Source organism: Ursus arctos, unplaced genomic scaffold (genome assembly GCF_023065955.2).
Source record: "Ursus arctos isolate Adak ecotype North America unplaced genomic scaffold, UrsArc2.0 scaffold_2, whole genome shotgun sequence".
Lineage (NCBI taxonomy): Eukaryota > Metazoa > Chordata > Mammalia > Carnivora > Ursidae > Ursus > Ursus arctos.
In genome coordinates this window covers 36,775,472-36,792,273 of record NW_026622874.1, presented here as the reverse complement: position 1 = coordinate 36,792,273, position 16,802 = coordinate 36,775,472, and the positions used below count along the sequence as shown (strand labels likewise).

General features: G+C 49.7%; 1 protein-coding gene across 5 annotated transcripts in view; it reads right to left on the bottom strand.

Annotated features, from left to right (window-relative positions):
• NR5A2 (nuclear receptor subfamily 5 group A member 2) overlaps positions 1-15,406 on the bottom strand; it is a 135,054-nt gene extending 119,648 nt beyond the window's left edge. Inside the window, exons 1-2 of one of the 5 annotated variants that reach the window (XM_026480704.4) lie at positions 15,068-15,384; positions 3,531-3,668 (exon numbers count right to left, since the gene is read on the bottom strand). In XM_026480704.4, coding sequence (XP_026336489.2) covers positions 3,531-3,668; positions 15,068-15,131 — 202 coding nt within the window. In that variant the 5' untranslated portion in view covers positions 15,132-15,384. Of the gene's footprint in view, positions 1-467; positions 645-3,530; positions 3,669-12,950; positions 13,361-15,067 lie in introns of those variants that run through there. The other 4 variants (XM_044377736.3, XM_044377737.3, XM_026480703.4 and 1 more) reach the window with 4 other exon arrangements.
• Between the last annotated feature and the right edge of the window lie 1,396 nt (positions 15,407-16,802).

The following is a 16,802-nucleotide window of genomic DNA, read 5'->3' as shown; positions in this document are numbered from 1 at the left end:
TGCTTCTCAGGAGCAGCCCCACTTGAACAACAGCCTGCTTGCTCCCTACGTTCAAAACTGGTCGGTTAATTGAAACGTTCAGCTCCATATCGACGGGACTCCTGTTCTGGATACTTTCATCTCTTCACATTCGAAAATCCCCTGTAAAAATAGAGAAGGAAGAGAGGAAGGACGCCGGGAAGAGAGAGAGAAAAAGGAAAAGATACACACGAGGGTTTGGTTTCGTCGCGAAGTATTAAAGTCCTGTGATAAACTTCACATGTTTCCGATAATCAGTACAAAATATAAACACCTCGAGATCGCTCTGTTAAAGTTAAACAGAAATCAGGCCGTGGCTCCGCGCGGCTCACTGCGGGGATCGAGTAACTGCCTTCCGCCGGACGCAGCCCCGCGAAGGCGTCTTTGCAGCTAAAAGATGGATAAACTATGCACAGGAAGGACAGTGGCCAGGAGACCCCAGATAATACCTGATCTAGTCCCTTCCTGAGACTCACGCGGGGTCAGGTCTCGGAGGGCGAACGCAACGCGTACCTGCGGTAAGGGGCAGGTCCGCGCAGCCCGGCCACCAACCGTAGCCCTCCCGGGCACCTTCCTGTGAAACCCCGGGGTGCACTACTCGCCTCTCGCCCCTTGCTCGGCTACGCACAGGCGGCTACACACAGGCGAACTAACGCAGAGTCGAGTTTAAGTTAATCAGTGGCATTTGCAGGGGGCGGGGCGGGGGGGGATGGGGAAACGGTGGCCGGACAGAAGTTTCCTCTGATTTGTTTACCAAAAAGGAAAGAGAGAAATAGCCCCCACAGCATCCCCAAAGTTCCCGCCACTCCATCACCATAATGTGGCCTCTCCACCAATGACTCGTTCTTTTTCTTTATTCTTTTTAAAATAAAGTTTTGTGTTTTTGTTTTTTCTTTATGGATTCTGCAGGCCTCCGGAAAGGGCCGTGGGGAGGTGAGGTCACTTGCACCACTTCGAGGCTGAGGACGGAGAACCGACCCACAGAGTTTGACACCCCTCTTCTCGAGGCTTAAACCTGGTCTGGGGCTTAAACCCCAGTGAGTTAGCCAGAGTTTGGGGATAGGGGGTGGGGTCCTGGTGAAAGATGTTCCGGTAGAGGCAGGCGCTTGGGCTCGGTAAAATAGAAGGAAAGGAGATGCTGAGCGCAGTCCTCCAGCGGTGCCAACCTTAGAAGTCCGCGCTTGGGTTTTGGGAAGCTGAGGGTTTGGGGGAACTGAGGATTCGAGAAGTTCGTTTATAGCCCCATCTCTCCCCAAACTAGTAGTATTGCTTTGTGGAGTGTTTCAGGGACGGGAAACACTGTACTTTATTGTTTTTACTCTCCCAACAAGTCAAGTCTAAACTTCGCACCTAAGAAGCACAGCGAGGCAAACGTTTGCAGGAGGATTCGGTGCCCACCTCGGGGATACAATCCCAAAAGGACCGGGCTGGGGGTGGGGACCCTCTTGGACAAAGACAGTCCGTGTAGGTAGAGTTGCCGCTGTGCAAGACCCGGGCATCTTTCAGTTTCCCAGGTGCTGTACCCAAGTAGGCGTTTGAAGAACGGAATCCGTTAGGGCAAAGAAGTCCCTGTCTTAAGGAAGTAAAGAGGACGGTGGGGCCTTGTAAAGCTAGGCCAGCAGAGAGGCACGCGGATAAACTCCCCCTAAAGTTGAACGCGCTGTGCTGTCCCGAAAGCCGAAGGCGGGTCCCCTTTCTGATCGGACTAGGGTGACTAGGGCGCGTCCCCGGCTGAAACCAGAGCAAGCACGGTAATGGGGTCTCTGATCCCAGCGACTCCCCTCGAGGTGTAGGCCGCGTGGCCTAGGGGAAGTCGTCCCCTGGCCGTTCCCAGGCTGTTTTCGAACCCGGAGCTGAGCGAGCGGCCGGCGAATTCTCCTGAGCCCTGGGCACAACGGAGGGCTAACTTTCTGCTTTGGGGCAGTAGGTCGTGTCAAGAACGTCCCTCCCCAACCGTAGAAGGAAAATATTACAGTGCCATTTCCCTCCCATTTCCCCCGCCCCCTGAACCCTTATTTTGCCTCCCCTACTTCTTGATCCAGCGTTTCTCTGAGCGTCTTTTCCCGAGTCTCAGAAACGCACGCGCCGGAACGAGCAGCAGAAACTTTCCTTTCGGAACCAAGATCACACTGGCCTTAGGGGCGCCCAAAGGGTAGTCCCTCTACGCAGCTGGAGGCGGATGGTTCCGAGATCCGGCTCCCGGCGCCCGGGTCCCCCACGTCCCCACTTCGCGGGAATGCAAGGTGCGGGCGAGAATCCCTCTTTGGGCCAACCGGGTTCCTCCAGCAGCCAACTCTCAAGTTAGTCTCAGGGGCCGTCGCCCCCAGGGGACTTACACAGCCCTTCCTGGAGGCTTGGAGAGACCCCAGGATCACAGAGAAGTAAGCGACCCCACAGGCGTAACACACTTCTTGCCGCCACCCCCTTTCCGACCCCAGCCCAGCTGGGCGACGTCAGGGCCCTCGGGGCCGAGCGCTGCAGGCGCGCCGCCTATCCCGCACCGCGGCGTGCACCAACCCCAAACTCTGCTCGGACTCTGCTCTCAACACCTCCCCGGCCCTTTCAAGTTCGCTCAAGGGGATGGCAGGAAGCGTTCCGGGATCACAGGCCCGCCTGCCCGCACATCCTGCGCGCTGGAAGGGGCGAGGATGGAAGAGCACCGGTGACTTTTCCTAGCATTGTTCCCTCCCCGGCCCAGGGCAACTGCGATAAACTTCTGAAGGGTTCATCATACATAGTCGCTGTTTTGGAATGCGGCAAAAAAAACAGCCAGCAGAGTTTGCTTTTTTTGTTGTCAGCAATCAAGAGGTGGGAAAACAAATAGGACTTCCATACTCCCAGCTCTCGGACTGAAGTAGAGGCATTAAACTAAGCCGCTGCCCCCCTCCCTCGGCAATACCGGTGCAGAGGATGGGGTTGGGGTAACTTTGGATCTCCAGTTCTGCCTGCAGTTCTGAAGTTATCCAAATTACAACCGGCTCCCAGTGTCCGCATGGGCTTTTGGGGGTGCCCACAGGCATTCTAACGCCGCTAAGACAAGCTTTTCCGGAGTCATCTTCTCTTTCTGTAGTTGACTTTGCTAGGCAGGGTGTTTTCCCTCCACACAGGAGCACTGATTAAAGTTCCCACCGATTCAATGACTGAGGACCTGCTCCGGTTTCCAGTGATGCACTCCATTTCTTAGAATGATCTTTTTATTCTGAAGTATCTTTAGCCTGAAACTGCCCCCCCTCGGGTTGCCATAGAGCTGAAAGCCTCTCTTCTTAATTAGAAGCGGCCAATTAGGCATTGCTTGGAAAACCTCCGCCCCGCATTGTTCAAGAGCCATAAACTTTTATGCCTGTCCCCGGGGTGGGGGCCTGCCGCCCCAGCGCTGCCCCAACAGCCCAGCGGCCGCGAGAGCCCAGCCCGGCAGCTCCAGTGCCCGCGCGGGGTGGGCGGCTGAAGCCCGCAGGGCGAGCCCCGGGGTAGTGTGGCCGCGGGAGCCCGAGCGCCGCGCAGCGCCTCCTTACCTTGCATGTTTTCCGGCATCTGCCCCTGTTCCCCATGCGATCGAGCCAGTCCCAGGGCTTCCGTCTCCACTTTGGGCAGCATGACAAGGCGGCCGCGGGCGGGGATAGGGGGTCCGTGTCCGTCCGGAAGCCCAGCACCTGGACACGGGCAGCACAGATTCAACTCCGGCGGAAAAAAGGGAGGGGCGACTGGGGTGCTGGCTCACCCACCCGCTCGCAGGAGCGTGCCTCCGCCTCCTCCCGGGGCCGCCGGTCAGGACCCCTGAGCCCCGTCCAGTCTCGCAACTCCGGAGCCGCCCCCCAAGCCGCTGGGAGGAGATGGCGGGCTACGAGATGCGGTGAAGACTGCGTCCCGGCGCCTCGGTTTGGCTCGGCGAGGGCGGAGGCGGCGGCGGTGGCGAGGGCGCAGCTGCCCGGGGCGCGGATCCGTCTGCGGCCGAGCTCCGGGCGGGCAGCGGAGGCGGCCGCGGAGCTGCTGCTGCCGCCGCGGCGGTGCCGCTGCCGCTGCTCCCGGACAGCTCGGACTTCTACCCCTCCCTCCACGCGCCCTCTGGCTCAGGATCGCCAGGGGTCTCTCTCTCGCCTCACTTCTCTCTCTCCTCTCCGCCCCTTCCCCCGTCTCAGCTTCCCTCTCGCTCACTATCACAAGTGTGGAGTTGTGAAGTTCCAACCTCCCTCTCCTGCCTCTCGTTTAGTCCTCCCGCGTGTCCGAGAGCAGTCCTTCCAGCCCCGAGGGTGACGGTGCTGGCAAGGTAAAGGGGAAGATGAGGAGGAGAGGGGAGGTAAGTAAGACGGGGGTAAGGGGAAGGCTGGGATGAGGGGTGCTGACAGTGAATGGGGACGCGGGTTCCGGACTCGGTCGGACACCAGCCGCCAGCCAATGAGGATGAGGCGCATGCTCCAGTCCCCTCGCCTGCCCCAACCTCACCACCCCGCCTTAACCCCCTCCCACGCCACCCTGACCTGGGGCGGGGGATGTGAATGCTGCTGGGTCTTCCAGCTAGTGAGAGGCGACCTCTGTCTGAGCGCCGCGGCGGAGGACGGGAGACTAGGGCGGCGATTTATTTCTGCGAGCTTGGGGGGAAGCCAGAAGGGATGCGGGAGTGTGTGGGTGTGCGTGCGTGTCTCTGCGCGTGTGTCGGGTCAGGGGCTAGAGGGGGGAGTTAAACACCCACTTAAACAACCTAAAGGAGAAAAGAGATCTTGAATTCAGTTGTCCCCTCTTCTCCAAAGAGCTGGCCTGCTCTCAAGGGGGCTCCCTGTTACATTACCCCCTCGGCATTCAGTCCGGAAAGGCCCCACCGTGGGCCCCGGGAGTCCTGGAGTGGCCGAGCGTCCCGGCCCACAGAGCAGACAGCCATATCGCCGCAAGTTCACTCACTCGCTGGAAATCTGAGAAAAAGCTATCCCTGTTTCCCCACTCTACCAGTTCCTTCACTCAATTATAAACACCCCACCCCCTCCAGCCCAAGATTATACTGGCGGCAGACTTCCTAAATTTTAGAGAACTGCGTTTCCCAGTAGAATGCAAAGACCGGACTAGGCTTTCCTTTTTTATTCTGGTGTCTCTGGTGGGACAATCCACATGAGGCCCAGAGGCCCAGCACTTTAATAAAGTTTTAAAGAACCATCTGTTATGTAAGCTCTTCGGCCATCAGCCCAGCCACATCTTCAAAGTTTTCAGATCTCATCCCAACAAGATGAAAAACATTTTTTCCAGCCTCATGACTGCATATGAAATGCCTCATAGTCAGTGTCTGCTGTGAGACCGGGTAATTATCAGAGTCCACCCACAAGGGGGTGAATTTGAATCTCAAAAGATCTGAATTTATTCTATTTGAATGGCATGGAGATCACACATTCAAACTGCCCAGTCCAGTATTTGATGAATTGAAAAACACTCCAATCACCGCCATGATTAATCTACACTTTTACATGAAACGGGATGTTCATCACCCACCCATGTCTGCAATTCAGAGGCTGTTGGTTCTCTAAATTGTTCTTTTTGTCATTCTGTTCTTCAATATACATTCAGAATCTAAGTTATTTAAATCTCAGTTTTGTAGCATCATCAAATTTCATAAATGTTTAAACCTGGGGGGAGGGAGGCTGTCCATTAGTTTGGAAAGAGCAGTGGGCTGTGGTTGCCAAAATTAGTGACCCTTAAGATACTGAGATTTCTGTGATAGTATCAAGTAACACTGTCAATCCATTTTCAATATTACTAGTTGTTTTAAATACCATGGTGAATTAAGTGCATATATATATATATATATATATTTTTTTTTTTTTACTTAAGTAGTTCAGAAAAGGAAAGGAATTACATCTCAAGGCTCAAATTAGTTCTTGCAGTGCTTTGTGGATTTAGATTAACTTTGAAAATCAATTTATTACAAAGTCTTAATTTAGGAGTGTCCTTCCACTACAAAGAGCTTGGGGGGACACTTATGCAGCACCTTCACAAACGTCAGGCTGGCAGCTATGGAGAACTCCAGACTCTTGGTCCTCAGAGGGAGCTCCCAGCTCTCAGAGCCAGAGAGAAGGTCCTCTGGTTGGTAGAGCTGAAGGAAGAAGTTAGGGGAGTTGAAAGAAGTAGAAAGAGGGTCTGACAGGATCATATATTTGTAGCATGGTGAAATCTTTGCCTGGACTTGAGGCACAGCCTCACCTAGCCAAGGCAAACTTTCTGATTACATTCATAAGCCAGCTTCAGCCCCAGAAGGGGCTTGTTTAGACCATATTAGCATCTTTTCAGTCCAAGCCAGTCAGCCTTCACCTCACACACCCCAAACCAGAAGTGATGGTGACAGAGGGCCAGCTGACATTCATTTATCTCCTCCCCAAATCAGAGGAGTTTGGGGGGAGATGGGGGCTAAAGACAAGGTTTCAAAAAGTCACCCTTAAAAAAAAAATCCATGGTTGTATCACTGAGGAAAGGTCCAAGGCGTTTTGCCTTGCCTTGAGGCTCTTTTCCAGGCTGACCGCAGTGAACACAAGGGGCACCACAAACGCAGGAGGTCTCAAGGAGAGAGAAAACTTCGGTGCTCCAGGCCTCCTGCTCCAGGGAGAGAAGAGTGCCCCAGGATCAACCCTATCCCAGATTCCCTCGCGGATTTCAAAACCACCACCTGCAGTGGACATGGTGGGAAATCTTCCACTGGAATTGGTTCTGCTCAGCGACCGGAAGGCACGCTCACCTTTTCCTGGTTTTCAGCTCAAGGAGTTTAGGGGAGCAGTGGAGTCCCCAACCCTGCGGCAGTCGCAGAGGGAGGGGCGGCGGCACCGAGGCTTCCGACACTACACTCATTCCCACCCTGCAAGTGCATCCATTCCCCACCCTCTGAGTCTCCTCCATACGAATGTTCTCGTCCCTTGACCCTTCAGTTCTGCTGGGCCAGGACCCGCTTGCCCTGTGACCTGGGATCGGCCTGGGCGTCTCCCAGAACACCCTCTCCGAAGGAGAGTTGGGGGAGGAGGAGCCTGAGCCGCCCACGGTGCCTTGGCTCGGTTCCCTGAGGATGGTTCTAGGGTGCAGAGGCATCTGTGAAGAAGGAGAGCCAAGAGGACCCGGGAAGGGGGAGGCGGTTGAGATGGGAGTAGGGGAACAAGGCCTGTGTGGTCTAAACGTTGATGCCAGTTGTAGTCTGGACTGACCGACAGACACACCGATCGGCTTGGAATAATAAAGCCCCGGCGGGCGGACGGGCGGGCAGACGCAACCCATCTTCCGCCAGGGACATCTTAACCTACTGCCACTCTGCCTTTTAGTGGATGCACACTTAGGAATCCACCCCGTCTGCAGGAAACTTAACTGGTGGCAGAGACCACAGACCAGAAGACGGGAGGCAGGGGGAGGCTATTCCGGCTTTAGCTACCGTGCGCATTCTCAATTTCTTCCTTGCATTCCTCTGCCAACTTCTGGCAAACTTCTCTCCCCTTTCCCCTCACTTCCCCCACGCCTCCACCTTCCTTCCGACGAGACTGGTCTCCAGGGCTCGTCCTTCCCGGTTCTGACTTTGTCTTAAAGCATTGATTGACGGTTGCAATTATAAAGGATGATGGCTCGGGGAGGCTCCCGCAGCCTTGATGAGCCCGAGGAGCGCAGTCCTGGCATATTTTATCCAGGCTCAGCGTTACGGGGCCGTGCGCCCCATTCACCCGGCGGGCTGCAGCTGAGGAGGTCTCGCACTCCCCACCCGCGAGGATGTAACTGCCTCGCTCTCCTCCCCCGCCTCCACTTCTCCGCTGTTCCACGCCGCATTTCAGACCGCGCGCCGGGAACAGCCTGCCCTTGACCTGACCTGAGAATTGTTGGCCAGCCCCTCGCGCTAAATGCATGCAGGCTGCAAAGGGAGTGAAAAATGTCAAGATTTTTAGGACTGGTTCAAGTTTCCTGGGCTCGGAAAACACAGGTCCCAAGTATCAGACCCACCCCTCCCGCGCGCCTGGGTGGGAGAAGCCTTGCCTGACCCACCCAACCCCGCACGAAACTTGCAAATCTACATTCTTGGAAACAATTTCTAACGTCTCCTCCATTTCTACTTTTGGTGTTTTTAAGAAACCAAAATCATTACTTTTCTCGTAGCACGTGTCTAGTTTCCAGCCTCAGAAGAAACCTAGATTTTTTTTTCCCGGAAAGTCTCCACCAAGTGGCCGGGATAGCCCGAGGGGAAAGAGAAGCAAGTTTATCAGCAACAGAAAACTCAGGCTCTGCCTAATTTCTCAGCCCCTCCCACTCAAAAAGCCCATCAGAAGCGCCTTTTGCCTTTCTCTGAAAATTAAGTTTAGCAGGAATTCCAGAGTTCCGCTCCTGAGCTCTGGGGGCTGGCCTATCCGCCCCCGCTTCCAGGCTCCACCAGCCGGCGTCCAGAGCACTTTAAGATGAGAGGGGTTAAATTTCAGTAGACATACAAATTACCAAGGAGCACCGTATTGGCCGAAGCTTTGAAAAAATAAACTTGAATAGGTGAGAAGTCGTGCCTCGTTCAAAAAAAAAAAAAAATCTCTTTCTGGTACATGTGTAAATAACTACTTAAGACATCATCTACCACAGCTAGTAGAGCAGGAGGAAAAACTGCTATCAATTTAGACATTCTACTCCTGGAAAGACTTGTGTGTCAGGGGTAGCCGCCAAGTGGGGATTGATTCACAATCACTATGAGACTATCATAATATATCACGGCCCCGTCTTTACCGAGCAGGAAAATACAAGGTGAAGTAATTATCCAGGTAATCCAGCCTCCTCCAGCCCCTCCCCCAACCAACCTCCCACCCTTGCCCTAAAGGAAAGGTGAGGTTTTCCGAGAGTTTGGCCTGGATTATCGGAATCTGCATCTCTGTAAAAAGGCTTCTCGGTAGAACTTTTTGGCTTCATTTTCTTTGGAGACTGTTGCCCCAACCCAGGGGTCCAGGCGCGTCCCGCTTTGGTATACCCGGTGCCCTTCTCCAAGTGGGCGGGGAGATCCGGTCTTGAGAAAAGAGCTGGCTGGGGAAATAATCTTGGGTAGGTGGTCCAATCTAATCTATCTCTTCCTCTGTAATTGAAATGGAGATGTGAGTCAGCTCCAACTCAAAACAGTGAGACTCCAGTCTCGGAACCACCCCTGCCCATCCTCGGGACAAACCCGAACAGTGAGTGGCGTTCTCGAGGACGATCCTGGCGCCAGCAGGCCACCAATCTCTTAGTGAAACCAGCTGAGCCCTTGCGTTGCAATTCCACTCTCCATATCCCCTCCCCCCTCCTCAACCCGGACTAGGAACGAAAACCCTAGCACCAGACTTTTCAGGGCTACCATTCAAGTGAGTCCGGCCAGAGTGGAAGTGTCCTGAGGGAAGAAGGGAATCCGCGCCGCCTCGCTTGGGAATTCCTCCGTTCTTGGTGCGCGGGGATGGGTGGTCGGGAGACTCTTGCCTTAGGAAGGCCCCCGCCCTAGGGGTTTCTGTTCTTAAGATCAAAGGGTGCCGGGCCGCGTAGAGCTGTGTTTGTCAACCAATCTGGGCCCCTTCGGGACAGAAAAAGGGCGGGGGGGCTGGAAAGGCGGGACTTTGCGGTGATATCTTCACCCTTCGGCTTGCGGTTCGAAAGGATGGAAAGTCTTAGGGTCTGGGAGGTTACGCAGTTCGCTAGTTGGGCAGCGCGTCGACTCCTCCTCCGAGCTAAAGACAACTTTCAGGATTCAGAGGTGGTGGCCAGTCAGCGCAAAGGCGTGGGGCAAATTCTTCCGCTTTCTCCCCAGGGTTTCTTGTTTGGAGATGCTTCGGGGACGTAGTGGCGTGTTCCGACCGATTTTTCAATCCAATATAGACCGCTGGTGGAACAGGTGGAGCTTGGTGGGGCTGAGGCTGCGGACGTCCAGATCATGAAGGAATCAGCATTTACTGTGAAAAATGTTAGCGCTGGGCGTGGGACGAGCATCTCGCTAGAAACAAACCGGGGTTTGTCAAAAGTGCTTTTACAAAAGGGTGCGTGTGCTTAAACCATCTCTTTCTCTATCTCCTCACCTTATGAGACAACAGATGTTTGTTCCTCAGGTAAAAAGGGTCCTTTTCTCTCAACTCAGTCACTCAGGGACGCCTGGGTGCCTCAGTCGGTTAAGCGTCTGCTTTTGGCTGGGGTCCTGATCCCAGGGTCCTGGGATGGAGCCCCACATTGAGCTCCCTCCTCAGTGGGGAGCCTGCTTCTCCCTCTCCCTCTGCCTGCTGCTCCCCCTGCTTGTGCTCTCTCTCTGTCAAATAAATAAAAATCTAAAAAAAACAAAACTCAGTCACTCATTTTGAGTGATTTCTCTGCCCTCCTCATACCCACCAACTCTATACATGCTCTGAATTTTCTCTCAATTCCCTTGTCTGTCAGTAGTCCCGCAAGTTGCCAGCCTACACCCCATCACTGCAAGAGAAACTCCCTCCAAACTCCAGAGATCCTTTCAAGGAAACCAGAACAGAAGACCCAAAGTGCTTTCCTACCTGCTTTGCTCTGCCAAAGCTCCCAGATGCTGCCCCCACCTGGCCCCCTACACCTCTCCCCATCCCACTCTGCTGAATTCTCCGGGGATCTAAATCTGATTTCCACTGTAGAATGAAAAGGAAGATAAAGAGCCATTTACAAGTATCTTCTTTATCCCAAAATGCCTTTCGGAAGAATGTCTGAGTAGATCAACATTGGTTTTAATCATCATTCCTTTCTATCAACAAAGGCAAATAATCACTACTTTAAAGAAAGATGATGGATTTCAGAATCACCTCCATGGGTTCTGATTACAGTTCACTCTCTTGACAAGGTGAGTGATCTTGGGAAAATCACTTGACCTTTCTGATTCAATTTTGTCATCAGTAAAATAAGGTTAATGAAGTAAACTTTATAGGTGTATGAGAGTACCAGTAAAGCAACATATGCTATTAATAAACATCAGTTCTCCTTTGTATTTCTCTCTTTTCCCCTAACTTCACCCACACTTGCCTTTCTGTAAGGAAAGTAACTAGGAAGGGAATCACTAACCATTCTAGAACCATGAAAAATAAGATCCTTCCAGTGGGAGGCACTTGCTAACTTGACTATCTTGCAGTGCTTGACACAGTCCTCAGGGACTTAACTACACCCCCGATAAAACTGCTCACCAAACTGCTATGTTCCATCTGTATGCAGATTATTTGGAGTTTAAAAGTTAAGTGTGTCTTTTCTTACTTATTACACAAAAACACACATATCAGAGCTTCCCAAAAGACTACAAAAGAGGCAGCCTTTAATTTGTCCGGTCAAGTTCAGTCCACATGGTTCTTCCCAGGCTTACCCTCTCAAATTCACACTGGTTATATTTCAACTCTTCCCCAGGGCCTCCACAGACCTCAAGGCCCCCAGACTCCTAACGTTCCTTGAAGCCAACTGGATTTCCCAGAGAAATTTTGTTCCAATAAGGTGAAGACTGAGGAAGTACAACCCAAAGAAATAGCTTTATCCTGAGGTAGGTTCTCGTCTTGGGGAGCAAGATGTCTGACTCTTGCCCTTCATAAAACATCCCCCAGTGCTTGGGTGAAGCCAGGCCTCCAGGGGGGAGTCTGTCCCAGAGCCCTTCTCTAGCTCATCTCAAGTTCAAGGCTGAACCTAAGAGAACCCTAGACCTTATGTCTGGGTGGAGGCATGAAGTAAAGGGAAAAAAGCACTACCAAACCTCTGTTGTCCCTTCCTCCATAAATCTCTTTTGGTTTAGTAAAAGAGGTGTTAAAGAAATCCTTTAGTCCCAGTGAGAACTTGTAGATCAAGGCCAGTAAAGGGAGTATGGGAAGCACTCTTCTGGAGTTGGGCCGAGGCAGGGAAGATGAAGAGGCACCAGACTTCAGCTTCCTGGAGGGAACTGGCCGCCTAAGCCCAGCAGTCAAGAATCAGAACATGGATTTGGGTGACTGACATTCTAAACAGCACTGCAAATAAAGCTGGCCAGAGTTTAGGGTGACAATGGGCTATGTCATTTTCCACTGCATGTCTACTTTCAGAGATCCTTATGGGCACAGAGCTTACTGGAGGTGACTGCTGGAATAAAATCAGACTCCAAGAGTGCTAAGGGGACTAGATAACAAACTATATACAGTGTCTCAAGAATGTTTGCATTGTGTATTATGTACCCCTAACTATGCAGACATAACTTCCTGTGGATAATAGTAATATATTGAATGTGTATAATGTTTTCCATAAATGCACTTAATTTGAAGAAGTACATAAATATCATAGAAATCAAAGCAGTAATATTGAGCACATGGCAGAAGAGTCAATGAATACTTGTTACAGGACATGCTTCCCATCATACAGATTTGGCTCTTTTGTTGATACAGACAAATACTGTATTCTTTTTCTATTTCTCTTTCTCTCTTACATTACTACTGTATAGCATCAGTAAAATTGCCCCATTTGGGAGAAAGAAAAAAAAAAAAAAAAAAAACAACCTAAGCCAGAAACCAAGAATTTGGACAGTGTCCCAGAGCTAGTTAACTTTAAGGGAACAATCTGGTTATAACCCCAAGTCTGCTGCTCTTACACCGCACTCTGATTATCTTGCAGGTAGGCAGAAGGAACAATGTTATTTCCACTTTTCTACATGAGTACAGATATTTATATACAATTTTCATGTAACCACCAGTATGCATAGAAGGAAAATGTCATGCCCACCTAGGACCCATAGAGACAGCTTTTGAAATAAACAAAGGCACATTTCTTAAGTACAACACAACTGAATTAATGTAAAGTTGGAAACCCTGACAGATCTCTACATGCCTTGGCCTCAGTTTTGTGAACCACTCCCCATCACTATCCTAACTTGCCATTTGCCCCCTCAAAGCCACCCCGGGACCTGACGCTCTCTACTCCACCAGTGGGTTCCTCCCAATGGGCCTACCCTGGGCAGTCAGAATCCAATCCAAGAGGAAACTCACCTTCAGGGTTGGGGTCAGCCCTAGCTGTTCAGACTGATGGCTCACAATGTCCCCCTTTCCTCTGTCAGCCCTCTGGGTGACTTGTCTAGCCAAGAAATCCCCAGGAATGACCGTCCGCGCTCGTTGGAGGCTACCCCATGAATAGATGAAATTCTCAGTGCCAGCAGCCGCCTTTGCGTGCCTAAGACGTTGCAAACAGGGACATCTCACAGCCACCTGGGAATACCAGGGAACGGAGGAGGGAGAGTGAGAGGACTGGGAAAGGGCGGGAGGCCGAACGAGATCCGGAAAGAAGTTTCTTTTACCGGAAAGTTGACTGGAATTTTGTCATCCCGGGATCTGACGCCCGGAAGTGCCTGGAGAGGTTTAGGGTGTTGGGGTAGACTCGCTAAGCACCTCCTTCCGTACTTTTTTTTTTTTTTTTTTTTTTTTTTTAGGCTCAGTCTTTAGCAGTCCTCCCGGGGCCAGGCAGACGTTCCGCAGGTTCTGGCTCTCTGGAACCTGGCTGATCCCAGACTTGAGGGTGTTAGATCTCTATTTACGCTCAGGCTGGACCCGCCTCGGTTCTACAGCATAGCCCGCGCCTTCTGAGTCCCAGGGCGGTGGGTAAAACGTAGCAGAGAGAAATGCAAAGGTGTCTCCTTCTACCGCCTTACCCTCTTTAATTCATGCCAGGGGTCTGAGGGACGCCGTGGAGCGGGCGTCCGCGCGTGAGTTCTGAGGACCCCACGCCCTCTTAATTCGCTCTTAATTCCCCGCTGCGCGCGACCCGAGGTGAGGCGGGAGCGCGGGCCGCACCGCGCGCGCGCGCCGCTCCTGTTCCCGGCTGAGCGCGCTCCCACCGTGAGCCCCCCGCGCCGAGCCCAGGCGACGCCCGGTCGGTCGCTGCCTGGAAGGACTCCCTAGCGCGCCGCTGCGGTTTTGCCAGGCGAAAAAAGATTAGAAATCGTTTGTGTTTCTCTTTCACCTCCTTTCTTGTGCTCAAATTTTCTTTTTATCTGCAGAGCAATTGATTCTCTGTTGCACTCTGATGGCCTTCCTCCTGTTTTCCTAAGTACAGATTTTGGTAGCGGGGGGAGGGGGGTGGTAACCATTTCCTCAATTGATATACCATAGGGTGTAGTTGTCCCAATAAAAAAGCAATCACGGCACTCGGTGGAGTCAGCTGGTTATCAAAGGAGAAAGAGGAAAAGCCCAAGCCTTGATTTTCCTTCTTGTTACAGCAGAGCTGGAACTCAGAGCTCATGACAGGCCTCTGCGAATTCGCAGGGAAATTCCAGTTCGAAAGCCTAAGTGCTCCAAGAAAAGGCACAGGTCCTTCAAAAACTAAGGGAAAGGGAAAAGGGCATGACTGCCAACAGGCTAATAATTAGAGACCACTGGAAATCACTTCCTTTTAGTCCTTTACTTTTAGGACTAATTGCATGTATTCTTGCTGTAACACTAACATTTTTTGTTCTTTTTAGAAGTGAAAATTAGCTTTATTTACTCCTGTTTATAAAAATAAGCCACGCTCATTATTTTGGAAAACAGTAACCCTCAAATTGTAATCCTTAACTAATGATGAGGTGTGTGTGTATATATACATATATTTATTAAAAACATATATTAAAAATACATGTGTTTTTTGCATGGCTTTTATTCATCAGAGAAACAAAAGATTCTGTATAGTATCTGCAATGAATGAGACACCATACTGTGGTGTGGCTTGAAACTTTACAAATATTTGAAAGCTATTTGCTCAAGTTTGATCAATGATGACTCCATCTGGTTAACTTGTTTCAAGTTGTTCAAATGTTAGCTTATTATCTCTGATTAGAATTATCAGAAAATATTAGTGATAAAATATATATATTATACATTTTTTATTCTGTTTTAGACTAATGGATGGGCATCCAAAAACAGTGGATATAATGAATAATATTGAAATATCCATTTGCTTTTTTTTAACTTCAAGAAAGATAAATGTGTGGTACAAACATGGGCTTATGTGCTTTTAATAGACAATAGGAGAAGCAATGACTTACAATACTAAAGACATCAGTAAGATTAAATTACACGAATTAATGTAGTAGCAGAATAATAAATGGATGATAAATAGAGCAACTCCTACTTACCAATAGGTGTAAGTCCGTGCTTTAGAGAATCTTGTAAATTTCCGGTATCCGAATTAGAAGACATGCTTAGTAAAATTATAGGAGGTCCTTTGGTTTAAAGCAGAAATCATTGAGCATAAGAAAAAGTACAGCTTGTCAAATTTTGTAGCCCTTGGGAGGACTCATCAGACTAGAGTAACCCTTAGTGAAAGTTAAGAAAATAGCAAAAAAAAAAAAAAAAAAAATCCAAGAATTCAGAAAGTTACAAGTAAGTCTTTCCCTGGACTCTGTACTTTTTCCAGCATTAGTGGCCTGCTGTAAACCATGTATCCAGTTACATGATGGTTTCTAATCAGAAGAATGGAAACTTTTCATAGGCTTAGACGGGTCACATGACTCTATGCAAGTTGATAAGAGGACTCTGTTATAAAGTGACAGCAAAAGAGATAAGAACTCCTGGCAGATAATGGCAAAGAAATGATTAACTCAGAAGTGGAGAGGTGCTATGCAGCACAGAGAGTGGAAAGTTGTAAAACTGAGGGGTCAGAAGATCATACTTGATGGATAAAACTCCAAACCAACTTAAATCTACTAACTAAACTTAGGCTTGTGACATACCCTCTTGATGTCATCACCTCTTTGCATAGAGGAGGACAGACATAGCTCTTCTGACCTCTGTAAACATATTTTAGATGATAACATTAGCACACATTAATTCTTTAAATGATGACTAGAGATATGATTGACACTTTAAAATACTACAGGTAGCATTTCCAAGCTATGGTCATTTATTTATTCATGTGTTTAATCACGCCTATTCATTAGCTGCGAAGTTAATCTTAGCTTGTTTGTTCATTAGTCAGTTGATTAAAAGCGCACCCTATCTCTTTACCCCCAATAAAGTAAAACTCATGCTTTGAGGTTAGTGCTGGCAAAATGATTAATGTATAATACATTTTCCGTAATTTTAAGTTATTATTCTTTGCTTGAATCCATGGGGAAAATCCGGATCACTCTTTGCCATGAAAGAACTATTACTAAAATGACAAACAGTAGTTTTAGGTTCTTGTTAAATAACCCTGTTGTTCTTCAAAGTAATAAACTATGGATTCTTATAATAATGCATATCTTTTCCCATGTTGTAAAAGAGTTAGTTGTTGTTTGTTTTGAGTTCTTAAATGGAGCAAACTTCTTTCCCCCCTGAGATTCTATTTAGAAAACTCGAAATGTTTATGTACAGCCTTTTTCCCATAAAAATTATATTTTCTTGGATTAGATTTCACTGCGCATAATAGAAAAGTCAGGAAAACAGTGGTTTAAATAAAACCTTTATTTTTCTCTTAGAAGTTCAGATGTAGGGGCACCTGGGTGGCACAGCAGTTAAGCGTCTGCCTTCGGCTCAGGGCGTGATCCCGGCGTGATGGGATCGAGCCCCACATCAGGCTCCTCTGCTGTGAGCCTGCTTCTTCCTCTCCCACTCCCCCTGCTTGTGTTCCCTCTCTCGCTGGCTGTCTCTATCTCTGTCAAATAAATAAATAAAATCTTTAAAAAAAAAAAAAAAAAGAAGTTCAGATGTAGACAATCCAGGGATGGTACAATAGCTCTACCAAGTTGTTCAGAACCTGGTTCCTTCCATTTTACTATCCTTTATCTCTTGTCCTCATGTTTCAGAATGGCTGCTAGAATTCCAGCCATCATTCCATAAGGGGAAGCAGTATGGAGGAAGGGCAGAGAACACATACTTCTTTTTAAGGAC